At 39.2% G+C, this 27,170-nt stretch overlaps 1 protein-coding gene across 4 annotated transcripts; it reads right to left on the bottom strand.

Annotated features, from left to right (window-relative positions):
- Nucleotides 1-5: 5 nt before the first annotated feature.
- On the bottom strand, nt 6-25,599 carry taok2b (TAO kinase 2b). 4 transcript variants are annotated; one of them, XM_077224647.1, is made up of 19 exons: nt 25,138-25,589; nt 22,130-22,270; nt 21,942-22,013; nt 19,226-19,327; nt 18,958-19,003; nt 18,727-18,823; nt 15,558-15,671; nt 15,282-15,373; nt 14,468-14,561; nt 12,637-12,718; nt 12,361-12,528; nt 10,924-11,130; nt 9,258-9,617; nt 8,176-8,304; nt 7,902-8,105; nt 6,539-6,778; nt 1,902-2,114; nt 1,516-1,698; nt 6-979 (listed from the first exon to the last, which is right to left on the bottom strand). In XM_077224647.1, exons 2-19 carry the CDS (start codon nt 22,259-22,261, stop codon nt 158-160), a joined length of 3,357 nt encoding a protein of 1,118 aa, XP_077080762.1. In that variant the 5' UTR covers nt 22,262-22,270; nt 25,138-25,589; the 3' UTR covers nt 6-157. The 4 variants fall into 4 exon arrangements, with proteins under 4 accessions (XP_077080762.1, XP_077080761.1, XP_077080759.1 ...); XM_077224646.1 differs by having other exon boundaries at nt 1,893-2,114; nt 25,138-25,563; XM_077224644.1 differs by lacking the exons at nt 6-979; nt 1,516-1,698; nt 1,902-2,114 and adding an exon at nt 8,747-8,821 and having other exon boundaries at nt 2,626-6,778; nt 25,138-25,599.
- Between the last annotated feature and the right edge of the window lie 1,571 nt (nt 25,600-27,170).

Here is a 27,170-nt window from a genome sequence, read left to right as displayed (position 1 = left end):
CCTTCTTTTTTTTCTTTTTTTTTACAAACCCCCCCCCCAAAAACAACAACGAGCTGGGAAAACAAAAGCAATAGGACAAGTAAAATGTGCTCTCACTCGTGTTGTAATGGCTTGGAGGAATTCAACAAAGCAAGCCCGACCTCCTTACTCCGTTCCCTTAAGAGTAAGAGAGGTGGGATCCGTTGGAGATGTGCGAGGTGACCGAGGTACTACGGCTGAGGACTCCCTCTCCTCCGCCAGACCCTCCTGGGCCGCCGCCAGATGCGGTTCTGCGCAGGGGCTGCGGGCTGTTCCTCAACGCCATCAGGCTGGGACCCCGAACCACCAGCCCTCCTCCTCCGTAGACTCCTTGAGAAACCGACGACTGCTGAGCGGAGGAGGATGACAGTGTGATGGAAGGTGGTGCGGGAGGAGGAGGAGGGAGGAGAGCGAGGGACTGGGAGGAGGAGCGGGAGGGAAGGTGGTGGGAGAAGACGTGGGGGTGTGCGAGGTCCCCCCTGCTCCCTCCGCCCCACTCCTTCTCTTTCTCCCGCTCCCTCTCTCTATCCCTGTACAATTGTGGCGTGCTCTGGTGATGGTAGTGCTGGGGAAGGTGGTGCCGGTTGTGATGGGAGGACGAGGAGGAGGATGAAGATGAAGACGAGGACCGGGATGAGTGGTGCATAGGCCCGTCTCTCGGTAATCCCAATGCGTGGGAGGTGGACGATGAGGAAGAGGATTCGGCACGGCTCGGACCCCTGCGGGAGTGGGGATGCGGCGCCCCGCCGTGACTCCAGTGGCCGGATGGACGGGGGGTCTGGCTAGACGGGTAGCCCTGCTTGGGATGAGCCTCGGAGGGGATTCCCGTCAACGCCAGGCTACTGAATCCTAAGCGGAGGCTCTCAGAGTCGAAAGCCTCGATTTCGGACGCCTGGCGTTCCAGGAGGGAACGAATGCGTTCCGAACGCTCGTTCTGCAGGGCCAGCATCTCCTCCTCGATCTGGAGAAAGAGATCCGTGGATGTCAGAAATGCACTTGTACAAGAGTGGTCCTCAACTGGCGGGTCATGATTAGGGGCTAGACCCTATTTACTGGGGCATGAGCCCCACTGAAATACTGTTCCCAAGTTAAACATTACTGATGAATCGTTGTCTGATTATGGAGATAACAGTATACCAACCTGATAGTCATTTTAAGTCATTTTACATCACAAAAATTAATTAATGAAAAAGGACATTGCATATGGCACTCTTTCGAATTAAATTAAAAACTTGTTTTAATTCGAAAGAGTGCCATGGTCATCCTGAAGTTTTCTTTGGTGGACTAATAAAAACACTAGACCATAGAACACCTTGACTGGACACTTCTCCTTAAGATACACTCTCTTCTATTGGAATTTGTTTGAAGGACATTGCATATTTTTGTACAATTTAGATACTGTTTAGTTGTCACTTGATGCGTAACCAGTTGAGAACCACTGTTTTAGTTTCCATTTGTCTACCATCATGACCATGAATGAAAGCAGTCAGCCTTTACCCTTTGTTCCAGCAGGGCTCTGCGGATGGACACTCTCTGCTCCAGGTCTTTAACCTCCCTCTCGTGCTGGGTGTCAGTATGCATCTTGATTTTACTCTGGTACGCATTGAGCAGCTCCAACTCCTGCTGCAGCTGCATCCTCAGCACCTGATACTCGGCTTCCTGAGTCTCATCCAATCGCAGCTGGAGTGAAACAACACAAAACGGCAAAGATCAATGAGGCAGGGGTAACTGATTCTGGAATGTGGCTGCTGGGATCAGATGTAGGGTGATATACCTTACCATGTACAGTTTTGAGAGTATGTCACTGATGGTGTAGGTTTGAGTGAGGGTTTTGGTGGTCAGTGGGATGGGAATTGTGATTGATGTGTCCTTGCCTTACTCACAGCCTGTGTGGACAGCATGTCGTTGATTGAGTGGTCGTATTGCTCGGCCAGAATAGCCAGCTTACGAGTCTGCTCATCTTTGAGACGCTTCAGCACGGCCTTGTGGTCCGACTTCGGTGTGTTCTCCAGCAAGTGGTTTCTCAGAGCTTTAAACTGACGTGTTTGGATCTTACACGTGTCCTGGAACTGACGCTTAATCTGCAACTCTTTGGACTATAGGAACAGGGAAGAAGGTTGTAACAAGGTTTGACAACAGACAGATAAGAAAGAGTGGAGGGGAAAGGACAGAAGTGTCACAGCACAAATGTGCCATCATTGGTCATAAAACTCTTTAAAACAATGTATTTATTTTAATGTAGCATGACATTGTGGGACATGAAACAGCACAATTAATTTTGAGCAGAAATCTGTATATTCAGATTCTCTACAGTCTGCACAATCCAATTAAAAGGATTCACTTTTTACCTAATAAAACATTTTAAACTTAGTTTAAATTACATATTTGAGTGTACAATTTAATAAGCTAATACTGCTCTCAATTAAACATAAGTGATGATCAGAATTCATATTAAGACACTTTATTATAAATTATAACTTAATTACAAAGATATTAAAGCAGCAGCATCAAAGCTATATGCATGGAAAACATAAAACTGAGATGATGATGAATAAGACAAAAATACTTCAAATAATGTAAAATATAAAATAAACCAAAGGACAATGATTATAATAGAGAATTTATTTCAGAAACATATAACAGAAATCTTTGTTTAAGCTTGAAGTAAACATCCATTCATGCACAAACACACAAAATGAGGATGAAATGCACACACAATGGCCTTGAAACAGACGGTGCAATGCAACATAAAATAACACAAACATTCATCAAATAATAATTAAGACATAATTTGTGATTTGGTTGTTTTTTTTTTAAAGGGAGCATAGCATATGTAAACAATAAGTAAAAAGACAAAATTGACATTTTCAAAAACAGGAACAAATATGGCTAAAACTGAAATGCATTCTTTTTTGCCAAGAAATTGAATTTTCCTAAAATATTGATATTGTATTTCCTCATTACTCATGTCTCATTTCCATTGTAGTATACAAACGGTCCCTTTGATAATGTTAAGATTTCTATGAAGACCTTTTAGTATGAGTTTTTACAGAGCGTTTCATATATATAATTTGTGAGCAGTGCAAGTTATTTTTCATCAATCCAACCATCAACCTCTTCATTTCTTGTCTCACAACTCCATTTTAATCTTTGGTTTTCAATATGCATTCTTCTTGTCAAGCCTTACATTAAGATGATTGTCAAATGGCTTCTTATTATAGTCTCTGATATGCAGTAATAGACTACTAATAAATATAAAATAACAGTGCCATGCAAACATTGAAAAACTAGGGCTAACCTTTGAAAGTCTTGCATAAATGCTTCATCTAAACAGGCTAGACCTCTCATCGTAAGGATATTTCCAAAACATTTGTTTACATGGTAAATATGATCAGATCATTGCCTCTAGTGCAATAACAATATATTTCTCTAAACTCCAATACATATTCCCAAATTCAATGGTCTACAAACACATTTCCTCACATACTGTTGTGTAAAAAAATGTTGGGTACTAAAATACAAGTATATGAACTTCTATGTGCCAAAAAAGCACATCAACCACCCACATCTTTAGTAATACAACAGGAATCTAAATAAAATTGCATATCTAATATACTGAATTTATAATAGATCACCCACATTGAAGAGTAAATATATTACTTAAAGTTAAGAGATTAATGTTTAAATGAACATTAACATTCAAAAAAGTTCACTGCTAAAGCGGCAGAACTGAACTAACAGCATTTAGGATTGCTCATCCATCTGATGGTGGAAAACCCCCAGATTATGTGGCATATGATTGCCATTCTGGAGGTCCTGCCTCTAAAACTTCCAGTGAGAGGACTTTATTAATATGTTAGCGGCTTTCAGTTGTTCTGAGGCTTTTGAAATTATACAAAACACTGATTTTGCAACAATATGTAGCCTAGTTTTCAATGTTTAACTATTTTAATACAAAACCTTTTATACACCAGGACTTCTTTGAAAAGTAGGAAAAATCATTGGTGCTTTATTCAATAAACTTCTATTGCACTTTTGGAAGAATAAGCTTGTAGTGTTGCGTTTTTGGGAGATCTATAGTGTAAAGCACAGTATTATAATGCACTTTCACAGTAGACACAGTAAATTACTTTAGCATTTAACGTGCATGGCTTAATTGAAAGGCCTATGGTCTTTTTCATAAAGAGCCATTTTGGTTTTGGAATCTAATACAATTTCAATGTAGAAATCAAGACCCCCCCTTCAAAACAAAATAAAAACTAATCAAGATTGCACAGACATGGCTTCAACAATCACCATAATAACATGTATAGCTCTTGCTATTTGAAAATAAAATAACTCAAGAGTAAAAAATAAAAAATAAAACCCAGGAACTTTTACAAAAAGCACAATAATCAAATAAAGCTTTCCATTCACGAGCGCCTGACCGTGAATGAGCGAGTTGTAAATAGTAGGTTAATCTAAAAGGGATAGTTCACCCAAAATAAATATTTTCCCATGATTTACTCACCCTCATGTGATAACACAAATTAATATATTTTTTCCTCTCCCGCCAATGAAAGTCCAGGTAATACATTTTATGACACCTGTACAACCTTTTGGACCTTCTAAGTTTTGGTTACCTGGAATTTCAAATGAGAGACAGAAACCTTTGGTTTCATTAAAAAAAACAACATAATTTTTGCTTCAATGTTTAACATTTATGGGTTTGGAATGACACAAGGGTAAATTAGAGAATTTTAATTTTTGGGTGAACTATCCATTTAACCGGTACTTCCGTGTAAAATCAGGCACAAAAAAGGAGTGCATGTAAGCAAACGGACAAAATAAATCAGCCATAAGATCAGAAAGAAAAATGAACAATGATGGATGATGGCATGTGCATGCTCACATACCTCCCTTCTTCCATCTCAATCTATCTCCAAGGCACTATCTTTTCTTTTAAAGTCCTCCCTGAGGCAGTTCTCCTCAAAACACTCTCCCACCTCCCGTCTTCCCTGTACATCCTCTCTCTCTCCTCCCTTCTCCTCCTCTCCTTCTCTCGTCTCTCCCTCATCCTCCGCCTCTGTTCCCTCACGGCTCTAGGCAAAAGAATCGGCAGCTTGCTGGGTCTCTCCCTTCGCAGCAACCCGAAGGCCTGCAGCCGTTTCAGGTAATTCTGCGGCAGTTCCTTCAGTACACGCTTGGCTAAGCGCAACACCACAGAGTTAGCCAGGTCTGTCAGAGTGCCGAGAGGTCGCCGGACAAAGCGGCGTCCCAAAAGCAGGAACCGTGCGAACAGAACCGAGTGTTTGCTTTTGGCCTCATACTGTGCAAGAAGGCTATTTAAAGGCATAGGGATTCGGGACTGTCGCCCACCCCAGTTGCGTCCGGCTTTAGGGAACATGTCGTAGAGGCTTCGCTCGGTCAGGCCACCCAGAAGAGACTGGCACACAGTGAAAAGAGGCTTTGGTAGTCGAAAAAGAACTCGCATCCAGAGGCGATTGAGTTTGCGTGGAGTGTTTTGGAGGAAGATCCTGGCCGGCCGGACGACCAAGACCACCACAAGGTAAAGGGTGAGGAAAAGTGAAGGCGAACTGAGAAAGGACGCAGAGATCAAGGCTACGGGGACATAATAAAGTCCTAAGCTTAAAGACAAACCCAGACTGAACACCCCTGAGCCCCAATATGTTAGTAAAAGGTATGTGGAAAATGAGAGCGAGCAGCAGGAACGCAGGAATAGATAGGAAAAGAAGAGCGCCAGGAGGGCAAGCTCACCAGAGAGAAGGATAGAAGCGAGTGAAGGAAGAGGAGGCGAGCGGCGCAAGGAAAGCAGGAAGACGGAAAGGAAAAGAAGGGTGAAGACGGATGGCTGCATGGCAGCCGAGAGCGAAAGAACGAGGCAGATTGCGTGAGAAAAGAGCGAGGGAAGGGTAGGCTGGGAAGAGGGAGGAGTGTAGACGGGCGGAGGTTCTAGCTCTTCTAGCGTATCCGGAAAGTAGAACTCAGAGAGCTCGTCTGCGTCACGCTCTAGTGGGCGGCGCTCAAAAGAAGGGGCGGCAATTAGCTCTGATGGACAGCCGTCGGCCACACCTCTATCCTCGTCCTCACATTCTGACTCGCTAGCGTCATCCCACAGGAGCCCTTCTACTTGTCTGGGATCGGCATCAAATTTGCCCTCAGCATATTGCTGTTCATCTAACGTCATTTCAATTTCGTTTGCACTGTTAGCTGATGTTGCAGCATCTTCCACTTTTCCTTCACTGTCTATTGTTTCAGATTGATCAGTAAATATCTCTTCAGTGTCATTTCCTTCAAGAAGTTGCATTTCCCTCTCAGCTTGCTCAGCTGTGTCTTCAACAGCACCTACCGGCTGCCTCTCATCTCCATCTATCTTTTCTCCATCTCTCTTTCCTTCATCCTCTAGCTGTTCCTTTGGCTCCACCCCTTCATCTTCAAGCCCCTCCTTTTCAACATGACCCTCCCCCTCCCCAATAGGCCCCTCCCCTTCTGTATCCTCTGTAATGTCACAGTCACTCACTCTCAGACTCTTGGGTTGTTGGCGGACTTCGACGGCGTGCTTTTGCCGAAGCTCTTGTTCACGCCGTTTATTGTACTCCATCTGGTTGGTGAGCTCGGTCTGGTGCTGCGTCCGGATCAGGTCGGCCCGTGTGCGCTGCACCAGACCCAGCTGCCGAAACTCCAGCTCCTGAGTCGACTCGTGATGGCGAAGCAACATGGCGCACTCTAGATCTTTCAAAGTCTGTTTCTTGTTCAGGTCCTACATTGAGACAAGTACATGGAAAGAAAGGAGGCAGAGATGGAGGATGGTGGTTAGAAAAGCATCAGGCAACTGTGGTCAGGAATAAATGAGTACATGGTATTTAATTATTAGTTTTCATTGGAATGGTGTCTTAAGAGCTCCCTTTGGAAAGTGTTGGCTGTCTGGAAGACATTAATGAGCATCTACGTCAGACCTTAATCATTGAACTCGCTGCCGTGTTAAACCTTATCATTAACTAAAGCTAAAACCATAAAAAACATTCTCATTATTTGAAATAAAATGTAGTTTACACTGGCCATATTTGCAGTGTTTCCCCATAATTACCTAGACTGCGGGCACAATTAAAAAAAAAAATCTTTTTGCGCTGTTGCATTGTTAAAGCGTCTGTCAAACTGAGCTAAAATCATAGATCACAATATGGTTTAGTGTGCTTATCAAATAATTAAATCATAGCCTTTGTTAAGTAACAAAGTATATAATCTGAAATGCAGCAGCAGCACATCCAGTGTTTGCAGCGTTTTAGAGCGGCTCGCTTCACAGTTCATGCAGTGAACTCCATCTCTTTATGTACTGAGTTTAACGTGTATTTGAATGCTATGTGTACCAGTTACGCTTTATTTTCACATTCGCCAAAATAAAAAATGTATGGACTAACTCTAGCAAGTGAAGAAATGAAGTTTTGTAATTTTACTGCTGTAGTGTTTAGTATATTAATTTACATCCTTATTATCAAATATTTATATTTTATTTTACAATGCAGTTGTATTCAAATAGTAATATATTCCTTAGAGATGATAATAATAAAAACTTAATCTGGTTACTCATAAGTGGTTGGGTGCTGTTTCTTTTCATAGGCATTAGACTGATGCAATTAACTTTTGAAATATTCTAAAGTTTCTTCCAGGGGACTATCCAACACAGTCTCACAAAATCCATTGTAAAAAAACGGCATGTGACTGACATAAGCAAATAAACCAGTTTTCCTTTGTGAATAAGCGGTCATCTGAAACACAAGCTGTGTCACAGTAGAGTCATGCAAATTAATATCAAACTAATTACAAACAACTAATAATGCCGATAATCATGAATTATCAAATATCTGTAGATTTTTCGCTAGTACCTCTCTGAGCAGGTCTTGCTCCATGTTGTGGCGAGATAGCAGCATCTTCCTCTTGTATTGGCGACACTGCAACTCGTAATATTGCCTCTGTCTGCGTAGTAACCCTGCCTCTTCCTCTGCCTGGATCTGCTGGAGACACTCTTTCTGCTGAACCAGCCACTCCTGCTTCTCTCGCTTCGGCGTGGACTGGTTCTCATTGAGCTCCTGCACAAAGGGCGAAAATATTCAACTCCACATCTGAGCAAATCCACAGCCAAACCAGATTCTGACGTACCTCTTTCAGTTGCTCTTTTCGCTGCCTATACTGCCGTTTCTGAGACTCAAGCAAGCTGGTCAACTCCTTCTTCTGCTGGCCCAGGATATGTTGCTGAAACTTCTTCTCTTCTGTGAGAGCACCCTTAGTCTAAGTGGTAAGACAAGCAGAAAAGAAAAGTTGTATTTAAATTCATTGCCATATCATCTTCACAGGCAGATACAGATTCAACATTCAACAAACTATAAATACAAACACTTTATAAAAATAAGAGATATTTTAAAAAAAAATGCACATATTTAATTGAAATGAAAAAAAAAAATATATATATATATATATATATATTAAATATTTACATAATTAAAAACATTTTTTATGCATTTTCTTTTACAAAAAGATGGAGAAAAAAAGACTACTAAATGTATATACAACACTATCAAAGATTCTCTGATAATGTACTTGTGATACAAACATTTTTTAACTTGTGATACAAAAGTTCTTCAGGGTTTGCCATAAAAAACCCATTGTCACATGACATTTAAAATGGGCAGATTGGCAGAATAAAACGGCTCTCAGCCTGACTTTCACTCACTATCTCTCTTTGTATGGTCACATCTGTTTTTGCCACCACCCAGAAGGTGTTCAAGGCAGAGATGGTAGGTTGCTCCTTTAGGGGAGAAAGGTCAGTGGGTTTACTGTTGGGCCAACAAGTCAAGGATGGGGAAAAGTCTCATGTGTTCCGGAAGGATCCTATATTTGGACTGGTTATTCTCTTTTCTGTAGCATTTCTATATGAAGTCGTGTACACTTCTTATCGGATGAATCCCTGTACCACCCCTGAACATATATTAGCTAAAATAAAATAAAACTTTGAAGAAGGAAACTTAAACCTTCTTCCCTCCGCTGAGTTATTCAATCCTGTTAAATAAAGAACTGAAAATGATGACGACACAAGAAGAAATCATATAACACAGACAACAGATAACACAAAACATGCTTTACAGACATATTTATCTAATATATACTGGTTGATTAGAGGTCAGTAGGTGGGATTTATAAAGAAGATAAATCTGGAACCACCTAGCATTGTTTCCTCCACTCACCTCTTTCTCCAGGAAGACCTGGTGCTTCTTGCCAAGCTTGTCTGCTTCACTGCCGAAGTTGTTTCTCTGCGTCTCCAGTTCTTTGTCAAGCCTGAGCTGATGTTCGTCCATCTCGGCCTTCAGCTTGTTCTCCAGAGCCATCAGCTGTTTCTGATGCTGCCGCCTCATGCGTTTGTATCCGGACATCTGCTCTCTCAGCGCTGAGCCCTGCTCGTGCTCCTGGATCTGACGGGTCACCAATGAGGCTGTGCGGATTGTGGCGAAGTGGTCCCGTCCTCGACGTCTGCGACCACCAGAGGGGCCCTGGGGCTGGGACTCCACCTCCGGCTGGTACGGGTCGTCATAGATGTTATCGTGGATCTGTGTGGGGTACAAAGGGACAAATAATAATAATAATAATAATAATAATAATAATAATACATTTTATTTATATTGCGCTTTTCTTGTACCCAAAGCGCTACAAGTACAGTACAAAAGTAAATGCATTAAAAATTAAGATAAATTAACATACACCAATTAAGACACAAACACCTTCTTAAAAAAGATGGGTTTTTAACAGTTTCTTAAAACTCGTTAATGTTGTAGCATTCCTAATCGTTAAAGGAAGTGCATTCCACAACCTGGGGGCTGCCACAGAGAAAGCTCTTTCACCCATCGTTTTCAGTCTGCAAGAAGGCTGTTTCAGTAGAAAAGAGTGGGCGGAGCGCAAAGATCGAGAGGGCATATATGGCGTAATCAAATCACATATATATGATGGTGCAGTTCCATGTACAGCTTTATATGTTAAAATAAGAGTTTTAAAATCAATACGGGCATGTACCGGAAGCCAATGCAGGTTCCTAAGCACACCAGAGATATGCTGACGAAAAGGAGTATGTGTAAGAACACGTGCAGCTGAGTTCTGTATGTGTTGCAGTCGCTTAATGGACTTTGCAGGTAGGCCAAGATAATGAAGGAAGAATCATGAAAATAAATCTGTGCATGCGTGTAGATTTATACACATATATACATACATGCATATATGAATAGACTACCTGTCAAAAGTTTAGAATAAAGAATAGTTCATGTTTTTAAAAGAAGACTCTTCTGCTCACCAAGGCTGCCTTTATTTGATCAAAAATACAGTAAAAACAGTAATATTGTTAAAAATAATTACCATTTAAAATAATTGTCTATTTGAAGATATTTTATAATGTAATTTATTCCTGTGATTCAAAGCTGAATTTTCAGCATAATTAATCCAGTTTTCAGTGTCACATGATCATTCAGAAATATTTTTAATATGCTGATTTGGTTCTCAAAACCCTGATACACTACCACTAAAAACTTTGGGGTAATTAAATGATCACCTATTCAGTAAGGATGTGTTCAATTGATCAGTAAAGACATAATGTTACAAAAGATTTCTATTTCAAATAAATGCTGTTCTTTTTAACTTTCGAAGAATCTTGAAAAAATAATCAGGTTTTCCTCAAAAACATTAACCTGCATTGATAAGAACCATTATTAAAAAAAATAAGGACCAATTATAAATGCAAATTTTTTTTTTTTATCAAATGAATGCAGCCTTGGTGAGTATTAAAGACACAAAGAGGCTTTTTTTTTAAATGTAATTTGACTAAGTTGCTTCGCCACAAGCAGCTCAAACAAAGCCATTGACACGTACCAGGGGTTTGTGCAGCACCGAGCTGTTGGAGGTCACTGTGTGTTCGCCCTCCTGCATCATAGCCATCTCTCCACTGTCATCCGAACCGTCTGCAAGGCTGTTCACTGAAGAACTCTGGGAGCTGGCACTTATCGACATAGACGGCAGCGAATGGGAGCTCTCCATGCTGTTCACCGTGCCCGTCCGCAACATATACTGCTCTACGTCCTGCAAAACACAAGACTGCATTTAAAAACAGAAACTACTATACCAGCAGGTGATGGTTACATTTTTAAATTCACCCGGAAATGCCATTTGCCATCAATCCTATTAAAGGGTTAGTTCGATTAAAAAACACCATAATGTGTGTTCTAGATCTGTGGAATATAATTGTTTTCATGTTGCATCCCAATGCTGATGTGAAGGATTCCGCACTGATGCATAAAAACTAAAGAATTGTTTTTTTTAAATGTAATTAAATATCACGTTGTACTGTTTTATTGTAAATTAAGAACTTTTGAGTATTAATAAAAAGTTGCCTATTTTTCATAAGCAAATAACTTACATCCACTGTAAACAATTGTTTTGTGTTTACATATTACAGCGGAGTAACTTAAAAAAAAATCTAAAAAACTCTATAAAAGAAAGGTTGTCTTGTAATTTGACATGGTCTTTTGTTTGAAAATAGTTAATACATTTTTTTTACGTGTGTGTATTATTAATAACTGGAGGACAAGATACAATGTGATGCATCTATTCGTTGCTCCCTGAATAGCAATCAAATCATGAGGAAAGTTAAGATTCACACCTAAAGTGTGTTCATAACCCATTTTACATACATAATGTGATGGATTACAGACAAAGAAAATGTCCATTGATTGATTGTGAAAAGTGGTCTCTATAACAAAGGTTGAAAAATAAAACAATACAAAAAGAAAAGCCATTTCAGAGCCAAAGCAAGTCATTACATTTGAAGAAACACTACAAAGAAAAATCTCTTTACAATAGCGGGCTCAGAAAGCAAATAAGATAATTCTCGAGTTCATATTGACTTTAAGGCTAGCTAAATCAAAGAGCCAATTTGCCATTGTGTCACAAACAAATCACTCAAGCACACCCAAGGTCGGAACGGTGCAAATGAACAAAAGCCTTCCGACTCCAAACGTTTGAAACATGAGCTGAAAAACGTCTGAAACGCAAGTGAACAACAAAACCTAAATTGTCTATTGTTAAAATTCTTCTCTGGTTCCATTATCTAAGAATTGGATGAGAGTACGGAACCCAGGCAGACATATTTATTGTACTGACCACATTTGATGTTTCCAAATATAGCTCTTCTACTGCAGTGGAAACATGAACTGATAGAGCACGACTCTTTCAAATGTGAGGGATTCTGAAAATCAAAGTTCCTTTTTTTTTTTTTATTTGACAACCAGACAAGTTGAAAGGTTCTCCCACCTCTTCCTCCTCCGTCCCCTCGGTAGCAGGCCCATTATGTGTTTCATGGAAAAGGATTTTCTTCATCTTTCGGTATTGCAGGTTATCTAACTCCCTCACAGCGTCTTTAGTGCGTGCTATCAGATCCATCACCGCTGTCACTGGACGCTCACGGCACAGGAAGTGATGCTGGAGAAACAAAGCAGACAGGTTTATTTCCAAACAGCAACTACTGGAACGCATCGTGCTCAGAAAGCGTAACAATAACAGGCTTAAAGCTCCTCAAAAGATCTTTACTTTAAGCAGCACATCAGAGGTAGGTCTGTCCTGGGCAATCTTCTGCAGACACGAGTCTACGAAGTTACGGAAATAATCTGACCTGAGAGATTGGGAAACAAAATATGCAAATTTGTTAGTTGAATGTAGTGCAATTCAGAAGGCACATCCTTAAAGAGGTACTTGGTACAAAGTGAATAGTGTTAACGCTTTAGGCACCAAGTTGATACTAAATTGGGTATGATTAGGGCTGAAACGATTCCTCGAGTTTCTCGAGTTACACGATTACAAAAAGTCCTCGAGGCCAAAACTCTGCCTCGAAGCCTCGTTAAATTCCTATGACGCGCACTACACGCGTGGCGCAGGGATTTGATTGTTTCCCACGGACCGTTTATTCACACAGACCTGTTCAGGAAGCATATATGTTGAATTTAGTTGGCGCGATGGCGGAGAATAAATATGTAAATAAACGGCAGAAGTTGTCTAAAGTGTGGGATCATTACACACTTAATTCACTTAATACACTTAACTCGCTGAAACAAGGTAACGTAGTCTAAGCCTATTGATGTTCGCTGATTTTAATCCCATACTGTATTTGTACCGATGTCGTGGTGCGGTTTGACTAGATATGATTTTTAGCTTTGATGACATTTTTAAGTAGTAAACGTAACTATCACGTTCAATTGCAAGAGAGTATAGCCTAAAAAAAGAACCCCTTCACTCACACACACACACACCAGTCAGACCAATTGCAGCAATGAATCACATATGCTTAAACTTTTATGTAAATTAGCCACGCAACAATAATTTCAGCATGCATTCACACTGTACACACCGGGACGTGATGGAGGAACAAATATTGTATTGCAGTCTTTGCGAGACCTTTTTTGTATTTTACGTCTGCCAAATACAGACAACAACAACAAATTAAAGTCCCCAGCCTGTTGGTTTTTAATAAAGATTCGGAGTACTCATTTTTCAGTTAAAACGCACGGAACAAAAAGTGCGTCAGCTTTTACTGCGTGTTCAACAACAAGTCACGTTACAGCTCTTCTTCAGCGTTAAACTACCAGAATACACAAATATGCTTAGAGTGGTTATATTATAACATCTTAAAGGAAAATTCACATATGAGATAGCTTTATAACTTGCATACTATATAACTTATAGTATATAACTTATAACAGCTTTAACTGAAATAGACACAAGTTTAATATAACTATTCTGTTAATAAAACACACACACACACAAAAAAATCCGATTACTCGATTAATCGATCGATTAAGTGCTAGATTAATCGATTACAAAAATAATCGATAGCTGCAGCCCTATGATCAAATGCACTTCTATGTCAAAATGCCCAAATATTTTATATAATTTAGGTTATACTTTAGATTAGGGTCCAATTCTCATCATTAACCTCGACTTTTACCTCAATAAACTCATAATTGCTGCTTATTAAGTGTAAGGTAGTTGTTAAAGTTGTAGTAAGGGATTTATAGTAAATGCTGTTGATATTTGAAAATCACCAAAATAAAGACGCCACTAGCCAAAAGGATCACACCCCTATCTTGATGCCTTTACTTAATTATTCATTTTATTTGAAGGCCCCACATCACTCTATTATTGTATATATAAACAATGATGAATTGCATTTAATCTACAATATTTTAAATAAGAGTATTTTCAACAGCATATTTTTGCTGTAGTATGGCAAATGGTTTTAAGCTTTGTAGTTAAGCTTTTCTGCAATCCCTGATCAGAAAGTTTGAGGTATATCAATACAGAGCTGGTGAAAACACATAAAAAGCAAAAAGATGAAAGTGTGGATGAAGCTTTTCTGGTTCCCTACCAGTGATTGGACTGCAGGACTGGGCTCTCGTTCTGGGCGATGTGGTATAAGGCACTCATAGCATTCATGTTAAACAAGGGAGGCTTTCTCTCTGCTACAATAGAGAAAAAAAGTAAACAAGCAAGCAGTTAGTTGCAAGGCATTATTATAAGTATATTACTGTAAACATTCATCTTAAGAGGACCCATTATGCTTTTTTTCGTTTATCTTTCTTTGGTGTGTAATGTTGCTTTTGAGCATGAAAAAGGTCTGCAAAGTTACAAAGTCCCTCCAGCAGGAGTTATTCTCTATATCACTGTCACTGTTTCTGAACTCCCTTAAACGCCCCCATTTTAGAGTTTCTTGACCACGTCAAAATATTCCTAATTTAAATAATTCCCACCCAAGGCATACGTAGAATAAAGGGGAAAGGCCTGGTTGAGTTATTTAGTAGTGTGATGAAACTCTCAGTTATGGTAAGGGGCGTGACATTTCTCAAACGCACCAATCACAACACAGAGCCCAGAGCGTTACTGACGTACTCGGAAGAGAAATACTGCCACAATGTCGAATATGTGAAAAATAATGTTGTTGGTTTTTTTACATTCAAGCATGAAGACATGTTATAGCAGACCCAAAAACCAAATCAAGACTTTGTAAACCAACGTAATAGGGCCTCTTTAATATTTGGTCTGTGTTAACCAACAGTAAGCCACAAGTGTGAAATATTTTGAACATAGAAATGGTACATTTTCACCCCAAAGATGTACTGACACAGTGTTCTCGTTCAACATACAACACACAGGTGTTCACTTGCACATATCGCATGACTCACCAAGCTCTATGCAGGTAATGCCGAGTGACCACACGTCAACCTTGCCATCATATTGCCCTTCATCCATAGCGAGGATTACCTCTGGAGCCATCCTGCAATCAGAGCACAGCGCTGTCATAACTCTCCTAACAGTAACTAACCAGATGATCTCAATATACGCAACAATCTAATGAGCAAGAAAATCATTTAAAATGACGTTTAACTCATGTGTAAGGGTGTATTTCTGCCTAATATGTTGATAAAAGGTGTTGTAATTAATGGGAAGTGTTTTTGTACCAGTAAGGTGTGCCCACAAAGGAGTTGGCAGGAGCAACAATGGAGGCAGAGCCAAAGTCTCCCAGTTTGACTTGGCCAGGCTCTGTCAGTAAGATGTTACCCGCTTTCACATCCCTATAAAAGGAAGAAACATTAAAGATTCAAAGAAGATATGTTTTAAGTGAAGGCGACAGCCAAAATTATTTGCAGAATTGACAAAACTGGATCATAAAGGCAATATATCAGAATGTGTTTGCATTAGGGGTGTGCGATTTTGACAAATCCTATTAAGATATTTTCTGGGATTTTGTCGAAACCGATAATTAGACAACATCTGACTCCTGAAGCTTTTCATAGTCTTTATATTCTGTGTGTTGTTCAGTTCACAGTACTGACAGAATTTTCTTCATTAAAGGTGCAGTGTGTGATTTTTAGCGGTTCATCTAGCGGTTCGGCTGCGAGTTGCACTGGGGGCTCAGCCCACTGCTCACCCCTCCCTTTCGAAGAAGCTACGGTGCCAGAAACTGGACAAACATATCGTCTGAGACAGCAGATAATAGCCAGAGTAAGCCAAGAGTGTGTAACATTGTCACTGTTTCTGTACCACAGTCCATTATAAACCACATCATGGATAAAGTTTACAAAGCCATAGTCAGGTGAGGATCAAGGGTCTTAATATATAATATAATAATAATAATCAGCTGATTGTCTCACAAACGTAACCAGCACATTTCCCCCACATAGCAAACCCATAATACAGCGAGGGAGAAGAACCACATGAAACTATGCAACTATATATTTTTTCTAACAGGGTAGTAAAAGTTTAGCTGGCTAAATATGAGCTGTTACTGTGGCTGAGCTGGTTAAAGCGTAAAGCCTTGTTTAAACTCGACGCGTCCGCATGAGCCCAAAGGTGCGCGCGGCAAAAATGGCATGATTGTAACAGTCCGCATCCCCTAGACACCATTTACTACACACAATAGGCTTTTTTTCTCTGATTTTGAAAACTCTTCACGATCGACTTAAAAAGCTTCCAAGATCGACGGGTTGGTGATTCCTGTAACGTTACTGTTTTACGGTCAATGACAAGAGTACTAATCTGCTGTCTCACGAACTTGCAGCACATTTATCCCCACATAGCAAAGCCATAACACAGCGAGGGAGAAGAACTAAGTTACATGAAACAATCCAACTACATATTTTACACCACTGACAAGGGAAAAGTCACTACTCACGGTGTTTATGGCTTCTAGCTTTCTGCTGCTTCTCTTTCAAAGTAGTGACGAAACGCGCTCTGTAGCGCTGTTTGTTCGCTGTCGGCTACGGTAGAAACATGACGTCACAATATGTCGACCTTCATAGAAGGGGATTCCCGCGCCTATGTAGATATAAATGCCTCATTCTAGGGTAATAAAAACATTACGTTTTTTTAAGTAAGTTCTTTATACACCACTGACAACGTAGTTATGGATGTCATATTGCATTTCTGTTAATAGATACTCAAATTTTTTACACATTGCACCTTTAAGTGGTATTATTTGCCACCTTACATTGACTTCCAGGGGCATTTTTACCTTTATAAAGGTATTTTTCTAACATTATTACATGCACGCATCATCTTTTACGTCAAATTCCCTCATTTAATCAATAAATTCAATTAGAATAATAAGACACTATAGGCTGTTAACAATCAAATGAAACCATCAAAAAAATCTATTTTTGCACTGCAGATGTAAGCAGCATTTAGATGCATTTACACTGCAATTACAATTGCTTAAAGTACAAGTTCGGTATTTTACACTTAAAGCCCTGTTTTAAGATCGTTTCTGATGAAATAGAACGGTTAAGATTGAAATTTGGACAAATGCTGCTGTCCCGAGAATTTTAGGTTTCTGTGTTAGCACCCTAGTTATGTTAGTTAGTTATTAGTTAGTTTCTGTTAGTTATGAAACTAAAAATGCTAGTATGTGGCAGCATATTGTCCTAATGAGCGATTCATTCAACCGATTCAAATGGCTGATTCATTCTGAAACTAAGTCTGTGTCTGAAATCACCCCCTAGACCCTTCAATTATTTGACAGTACAGCCCTTTGTAGGAGTGTAACATAGTGGATGTTATCAAGGACATTAAATCCCATTATGCACCGCAATAACAAGTGTACAACCGATGTACGCTCAACGTCTAGAGAATACCCATAATGCACTGTGACAATCACGCCTAATGAAGAAGTCAGAAGATGACGGCCGCAGCTGAATCATCAATCCATCCATTTTCCAAACCGCTGGTCCAATGTGGCTACAGCATAATATCATACAGGTATAAATTCCTTTTTATTTGATTATTAAATTATTTAATTAAGGTTTATACATAGTTTCCATGACGGAGCTCAAGATAAATCTTTTCAGTAATACTGAAGTTGCCAGTTTGCTACGTTTCAAATGATTATTAAATAGCAAGCACAAACTATGCAAATGCAGGTTTCAAAAACAGCTCCAGTCTTTATGAATGGATCATAGAATCATTCATTGATTCGTGCAAAAACTCTGATTTAAATAGAGACGAAAAGCCACTGTGTGTTGCTCGAAGTTGCACAACGGTTCTGTTTAGGATTTGTTTGGAACTATTTTCATTGGTGAAAGAGCAAAAACAGACAATATTAACAACATTATGTCTGAAATGTAACTTAGAATATTAACTTCTTGTTTACTTAACTCTTGTATAAAAACAAATCACATTTGCAATCATGCTTATATTTGGGATAAACTGCTTGTGTAAGACTGCTCAACTATATCATATAGAAATATAGGAAAAACTCCTTTTAGTCCCCCATAACTTGAATTTTAGAGTCAACCTACTAGGCTACATCACGCAGTGAAAGTGTGCACTCGAGGTGTGTGTGTTTGTTTTTTGTAAAGTGAGTGACATGCTAGATAATGACAGCTTCCACATCCTTAAAAAAACATTTATATTATCGTATACCAGGGGAGTCCAAACACTGGCCTGGAAGGCCTGTGCCCAGTAAGAACTTGACTAACTGGTTTAGGTGTGTTTAATTGGGGTTGGAGCTAAACGCTGCAGGACAGTGGCCCTCCAGGAGAAGTACTGGACAGGCCTGTTGTGGACAATACACATCGCACACCCCTGATTTGCGTGATGTTCTTGAAAATCAAGACTCAAGCTGCTCTGTACCTGTGAATCATGTTGTGCGAGTGGAGGTATACCAAGCCCTGCAATGCACCGTGAGTAATTGCTGCTATCTCCACTTCCTGTAGTGGTTTCTTGTGCACTGGGAAAGGGGAAGAAAAAAAGTGTGATCCTGTTTTTTGTTTCTGCAAACTTCTTGACCAGTGACGTTTTACACTTCCGCATCTGACCGAACAGCTGTAAACATCCACATGCTCCCTGAAACACTTCACTCACCTTCGAGCAGATCCGAGGCAGAGCCCAAACAGTATTCCATCACCAGCTACAAGAAAAGTAGAACAGGAAGATCAATGAGAGGTAGACACAGAAAAGAGAAAGGCAGATATAAAGAAAAGGTTTAATTGCTGTTAGCGAGCGAAAAGTGGTGCATGTAGGGTTGCTGTTGTAGTAAATGGAAACAGTGTTAGCGGGTCAGTACATTCTCTTCCCTGAACGTGGCTTTTGAAAAGCGTTTAGCATTCCTCCCACATACAGAAACACTCACCCATGCTGTGTGTTCGCGCAGGTAGCAGCCTCTATACTCCACCGTGTTGGGGTGCCGCAGCTTTTGAAGGAACTTCACCTCTTTGACGATATCCTGCCATTTCTACAGCAGGAATAAGAGAACAATGAAACAATCAAGAGACTATTCAGCGTCGGCTTCTGCTCCCCTTCATTTCAAATTTCTGATGTATGTGATTGTGTAAAAAAGACGAAAATGTGTTCTTTCAAATGTTGTGTGGCATTGCGGTGAGATTGCAAATGAGGCGTAGCGTGGCACTTGGCGTTTGAGTGTTCTGCGGCACAGTGAAGGGAGTATTTTCTGCTGTTTAAACGGCACAATGGTCTATTTCGGCCAGAGGGATGCTGTCTGATTTGCATAATTTGAATGCAATGCTGGGGCTTGCAAAGAGCAGAACTTGGTAACATGCCAGTCAATACAAAAAAACACTTGAACTGCCTTCCTGTCTAGTGCCAACAAAGGCAGCATCCTAACTGTAACCTCATAAGAGAGCGATTTAAAAATGCTCAACATGGGAACCAACTTGAGGAGACTCAACTCAGAGTCACATCAGTACAACAGGCTTGTTAAAAGAAAGTTACTGCACACAACGGTTGCCACATATTTTATTTATGTATTTACTCAAGCGCTCGAGGGCATAATCAGGGGGGGAGGGGGGTGTTTCATGACAATTTTAATTTTGTTTTTCATTGGTTGGTGCGTTAAATCTTACCCAGATACATTTGTGCTATTTCCTGATTGGTTATTGTGTGGCTCGACTAATAACACCAGGGGAGACGCGCTTGATTCCTGACGGTTCCATAGTTAGAGCGGCGCGGCCAGAGAAATTTTGACATATTAAATATATTATAAATAGTTTTTCTGCGTGAGAAATACAATGTGTGGCGGGAGTGCGTGACAAAAGACCGAAATGAGTGACTGTCACGCTCAATGTGTGACACTTGAGAGCCCTGATGAAGAACCTGTTGCTATCCACCGATCCATGTTGTGGTTCTAACGGCACTGAACTTGAACGTCACGGCCGAGCGCCACTAGCCTATTTTAGTAATCACACAATAACTTGACAATTTAATTTAAATTTTATATCAATATAGACCTACATATTCTTTTTACTTTTTATTTTTTTGTATGGGAATTTCCTGGTCAAATGAAGGTAAAAAAATATTATTTTATATTTTATTTTGCCTTTCCACGGACCACATTCAGTACCTTGACGGACCACAGTTTGAGAATTGCTGTTATAAGACAAGAACCAAGCAAACCAGCTACGAGGAGGATCACAACCTTACAAACTTAACAAAACAAGTAAGGAAAGAAACAATCCCATGAAGCATTGAAAATGACAATCAAATTGAAAAACGTAGGAGAAATATAAAAAGAGTTGGTAACACTTTAGTTCAGGATCAAATTCTCACTATTAACTAGTTGCTTATTAGCATGCATATTACTAGGATATTGGCTGTTTATTAGTACTTATAAAGCACATATTAATGCCTTATTCTGCATGAACATATTCTACATCCCTTAATCAACCAATATCTAAACTTAACAACTACCTTACTAACTATTAATAAGCAGTAATTAGGAGTTTATTGAAGCAATAGTCATAGTTAATAGTGAGCATTGGACCGTAATCTAAAGTGTGACCAAAGAGTTCATTTGGCACAATTAGCTTGTTTCGATTCTCTGATTGGTAGAGTTTCATTGCAGAATCGTGGGTAATGTAGTTTTCCACCAGGAATTCCGTTTTGGAATTAACCACCTCATAGCTAAAAGTAGGTTTGTTTTTAAAGTTTATAAGTTACCATAAAAAATAATTTCCCTATGGAGAAAAATAATGTAATTTTTACTTCCAGAACAGACTGTTGAACTCTACTGACTTCAATGGAGTTTGCTTTTAGAAAGTAGCTAAGCTAACAACGCAACACTCTAATAAGTATGTTAATTAGCAACTACGTTGCTGACATTTCTCAGTTATAACTGAATTTTTCTTGTTTGTGAACCATCTTTTGCAGATTTTCCCACTGCATAAGTGCGTATGCTGCAGTGAATCATGGGACTGGCGTATTTGTTTTGTGTACACTGGAGTAAGCATACAGTGGTGTAAATTTTCGTTATCAGCATGACTTTTATTTTTGGCACAAGGAGGAAACACTGCCTCAATCTATTGTTTCATAGTCAAATAAGAAACAGATCATGAGACAAAAACAACAACAAACTACCAGAGATGGCGTTGACAAGTGCTTGTGTGAGGGGTTATGAAATGCATGCAACTCTAGTTTAAACAAATTAAAAAAACATTTTTATCACTCAAATTCTGGAGAAAAATAGTGCAGACACTGGACAAGGATGAAACCTTGTAGTGCGCTTGCTTCGACCGCCAGTATTCACCCACACTTTGAAAGGCTACGTGTTCGGCTGTGAACATACACAAGGCGTTCACCTCAAAACTGAAGGCAGTACAATGATTCTGCTACCATTTTAAAACATCCTGTGTGTGAGAAGTCTGCCTATGATGCCTGAAAATGCTTCCCAGGGAGGCAGCTCAATAGGTTTTGGAGCAGAGCCATCATCTTGCTCTTACATAAAGCCACCTGCATAATATTCGAGATTTTTAGCAGACTGATTCTAGCCAAGTCGCACTGCTTTGCACAACTAAAAATACAGGAACGCTGCGTGTTGGTGTGTTTGTGTTCACCTCATTAGATTGCTTGCCACTGTAGGACATCTTCTTGATGGCCACCACCTCATTGGTGCGGATGTCATGGGCCTATAGGAAGTGGACAAATAAAAGCAGAAACGCATGAGGAAGAGAGACACAAATAGTCAATTCATCTCTGTTCACTGAACAGTGCTAAAGCTCTGAACGTCCTAATGGCCACTTACAAAGTAGACGGCTCCAAAGCTGCCATGGCCGATCTCACGCAGGTCTGTGAAGAGTTTCTCAGGATCCTCCTTGTAAAAAAGTTCCGCCACCTCCGGGTCCTTGAGACTCCCAGCCCGCACACTCGACGGCATGGCCAGCGCCTTCACACACACAAACAATAGGAAGTTTGCACATTAACATCAGGGGACACAATATCAACATAGGATTGACTGCTAAAATACAACCATTAGGAGAAACTAAACAGGACAAATCAGCTAGAAAGCATCTACCCTACATACAGCAAAACAACTCAAGAATGTAGGATACAGCTCAGGGTTAATGCTGATAAAAAGGGGCCAGGCCTATATTTCTACAACAAATTATGAATAATTCATTCCAACAACCAATAATAGAAACATTCAACATATCAAAAGTGCCATTTCCAAATATGGACCAGAATAGGCATCTGATCAAAAATAAACAAAGCTAGAATTTTTTTGTTTTTTTAATACATCATTATCTTTATCCTGGTCCTATTACAGTTAGGGCAGGGTTGACAATATGGATTCATTTAAATCGATCTTCATTCTGATGAACATATCTAATTTGTATTTAGATTTATATGCCAATATATCGGTTTTCAAAATAAAGAATTATCGTATTTCATGCTAATGAAAATCCAAGCTAATGTGCATTGCTGGTATAAAGTATGTGAATCACTACGAATATTAGTTCAGTTTAATTAATGAGGTAACTGGAATAATTGAAAACTAATGAGAAATACTAAACCAAGTTTAGTGACCATATATTTTTATAGTATTTTCATATTTTTTATAATTTTTTTTGTAGAATTTGTATTACTATTTGTATTACTATTACTTGTTGTATCTGTATTTGTACATGTGCACTGGAAGCCTCAGTACCAAGGAAAATTCCTTGTGTGTGCAAGGACACTTGGCAATAAAGCTCTTTCTGATTCTGATTCTGATTCTGAAGTTTAGCAGCCTTGCCTTTAACGAAAGGACATAAACCCAGATCTTCTCTATCTAGTCAAATCCTGAAGTTTGTAGGCTAGATCTCTGTAAGTTTCTGGAAACATTTTCAAAAATTCATTATATGAAAGAATTTTGTGTCCGATCTAAGGAGTGTACAAATGGATAAAATCAGTCCAGGAGCAAATTAATATTCCAGGAGGTCACAAAAAAGCATCATGGGTGCGCAACGCAGGATAGAACGAATCAAAATTGATGAACATTGTTGCCAGTCTAAAGTTTGCTTAAAACCACATAGCCTACATGTACAGCCAGAAGACTATTGAAAGAACGGTTTGTGGACAGATGAGTCCAAAATAGAACTTTTTGTTTTCTATGTAAAACCAGGACGGATTTGTCAGGTCTTCTGCAGTAAAATGTCAAGGTGTCGATCTAAGAACTGAAGTCCTGCGAGACAATGCAGAAGAAATATAACGTTTCGGAATGGACAAGGCAGAGTTTTGATCTTCGCCCAATGGAAATGTTGAAATCAGTTCTTGCATGTAAACCCATCAAAATCAGAGTTGAAACCAAATGGACCAAAATTCCTCCAAGCTAATGTGCAGGACTGGGTTCACACCAAAAGCACTTCTTCCAGTTTAAGTGAAAATAATACAGTGTTTTTGTGCTATTTATTGAATTTGACTTTATGGATCTAGTTATATGGCTTAGATGATCTTGTCTCAATGCAGGTCAGATTTATGCAGAAAACTCGTAAGGGTTCACCAACAGTCAAGCGCCACTATATAATGAGATGCAACAGCGTGCATTATATAAGAACAACTAAAATAGGGCGATGATCTCAACCATCCACAATTGAAATAATTGTATGAGAATAATTGTGCTCGATTATGCATCACATAAGAGCATTCAAAAGCAGGATGCCGGACCAGACACCTGACTCACAATTCAGACTCACACCTCGCCATGACGCTGAGTCATGTTCGTGTTAAGATTAAACACATGCAAAACAGATTCACCTGGAAAGAGAAATAGCAGATGAAATCTGAGAATATACAATGTGAGAGCAGAAGGAACTCTCACATAAATAACAGGATTCTTTGTCAAACTTGTGTGACTTTAATGTTAACACTTTAATGCATACTAGCATATTTCATAAATTAATTTCCAAGGCCTCTAAATTATCAACAAGATGCTGAAAAATACTTTTACACTATCTAATACATACCTTCTGTCATCTGATGTCCACCTTCAGGATGTGGTTGCTGTGAAATCTCTCATGATTTTTCCAAGTAAATGTAAGATTAACTTTTAAATTGTTAATGATGTTCATCTCTCAATCATCATTGTATCGCAGTACATATGATTTGCCCCCCACAGTTAGAAACACATAGCTTTGTTCATAAACAAAAGTATTTAAATAATATCTTAAGACTTATCATTGAGAGATAAAGAGTGAAAACTGATATTTGTATGCATTTTATGTAAGTAATGTGTTATACTGTATAAAGACCTCATTGATTTACATCACAAGCTATCAGAATTTCATCTTTCTTTTTTGCTAATATAAATAATAGTTGCACTATATTACATATTTTTGCTCAATTTGAACCTCTGAATGACTTTGGTGTTTCTTTCTCTCCGAGTATGAGCTCCATATGTTCCTTATAATGTGCCATAAAAGTGTATCAAATATGACAAAACATGCACACCTTTTTTTTGTTTTTTTTGTTTAAAGGTTCAACACACTGTTCTATTTTAAAATGATTTGTAACTTGTCTGTCAGGCTTCGGCAGATTAAATAATAGATTATGTTGCACAATCAGTTGATGGAGCACAAGGAAGATGAAACGACGCGAATGTACGTTATGTTACATTATGCAAGCCTATGAATGCAATTACCCAAAACACATCAAATGCATTGCAAAAAACAGCTGCATATAACGTTTAGACAACAAAAATAACAGTTTAGCGATATTCCACGCCATGTATGTCACCCAGCTCTGCATTAAATGATTTACACGAGCCTGTCCTACCGTGGTTTATGGGATCCACTGTAGCTAGCTAGAGGCAGCTAGCTCCCGGCCTGCTGGGGAAAATCTGGCCTCTTCTTCTCCTTTCTCACTTCACAAAAAGCGATCGATTTGAATAGCGATCCATCTACTTCTAACGTAACGATCGCGATCAGCGGCCGGTAATCAGTCCGTTCATAATATGATTGAATGGATAATACTGTTGTTAACCGTTAACGGACTCGATCAGCTGATTGTCAAACACAACGGATGAGCACTTTAAACTACAGTCCGATATTCCGCCTCTGCCGCGCGTATTTTTATCATTTTTGACGCCGTTGGCGTCATGCATTTAATTCGCCTCTTTCTGTCATCGACATGTCCGTGCCTGTTTTTCTTTTCCTGCCTCATTCGCTTTTTGTTCAGGACTTCATGATGGCGGAGCGGGGCGGGAGCCGACCGGAAATCGGAAGTGCGGGTGAAGTCAAATTAAGGGTTTCTAATGTTTTTTAAATACGCATTTCATTACAACACAGAATCCACACACACACACACACACACACACACACACACAGCCTGATTTTTTTAGTGGCGTCTTGCAGAGTGAAATGAGAAGGCCAAGTCGCTCTAGTCTACAGGTTTGAGTCTATCTGTCAGACTCAGCCTAAAACAACATTCATAGATAAAATGTATATAGAACAGCATTTATCTAACAACAGGAAAACAACACTATAGCCTACTATTTTGTGTGTTTATATTAATCGAGCTATTTTAAACCCATGTCACATCAAAGTATTGCTTTAAAATTGCTTCAAAATAATTCATATTAAAGTGCAATAGGTTTCACATCAATAATACAGAATCATAATTGCCACTGTTAGCCTACTACTCAGTTGTTATAATTATCAGTGACAGCGTTTGTACCATTTTTTTCTGAGAGTGAATAGACAAAATGAGTAATTTTGTGAGAATTATAGGCCTAACACCCACAGTAAATGCATGTCCATCCAGGGTTTAACTGGTAATAAATGACCACTATAAACAAAAAATGTATCTCTGTAAATGAACTAGGGTTTTATTATAGTAAAAGTGTCTTTTGGGTGGATTGATGTATTTGTATAACCACAGTTTTACTACAAATACCATGGTTTAACTACATTGCCCAGCCAAACAAAAAATGAGCCCATGATTTACTCATCCTCAAATCATAGATGTATATGACATTCTTTTTCAGCGAATATAATAACGGCGGAGATATGTCAACAACAAAAAAAGTCCTGGCTCTTCCAAGCTTTATAATGGCAGTGAATTGCTGTTTCTGTTTTGAAGTCCATAAAAGGTTATCCACTATAAAAGAACTCCACACGGCTCCGGGGGGTTGATAAAAATCTTCTGAAGCTAAGCGATGAGTTTGTGTAAGAAAAATATCCATATTCAAAATGTCTTTTTACACAAACGCATTGCTTCACTACAGAAGGGCTTTATTAACCCCCCGGAGCCGTGTGGAGCACTTTTATGATTGAGAGATGCACTTGACTTCAAAACAGAAACAGTGAAAAGCAATCTACTGCCGTTATAAAGCTTGGAAGAATCAGGATATTTTTTAATATAACTCCGATTGTATTCGTCTGAAAAAAGAAAGACATTTACACCATGACTATCTCTTTAAGATGACTGGATCATTATTGCTGTGATTATTATGTTTCTAGCATGGTATATGTTTGGGAACAGTTCTTTCATATGAAATAGGAAAACATCATGACAGAAAAGATTACACATATATTTTATTATATTTATTATACGCTATATTCTAGCTATAATTAATAAAATGACTTGTAAAAAAATAAATAAAGTGCTTTTGGATGCCATTAAAGCAGGACCTTAACATGAATCACCCCATCTGTCTCTGATCTGTTTATCCGTTTATGAAATGTGATGCCTTTTATCATTCTTATCCTCGCTTTTAGATATTGTCATCTCCTCAACTTCTCTTTGAACTACATCCTGGGTCACCTAAACATAAGCCTCTTGCTCCTCAGTTTCTCCTTGATGCTGGC

The sequence above is a fragment of the Siphateles boraxobius genome, unplaced genomic scaffold (genome assembly GCF_051911475.1).
Source record: "Siphateles boraxobius isolate OS27281-9 unplaced genomic scaffold, OSU_SipBor_1 90, whole genome shotgun sequence".
Taxonomy (NCBI): Eukaryota; Metazoa; Chordata; class Actinopteri; order Cypriniformes; family Leuciscidae; genus Siphateles; species Siphateles boraxobius.
Note: the sequence above shows the minus strand (reverse complement) of the source record. Positions and strands in the feature narration are given on the sequence as shown.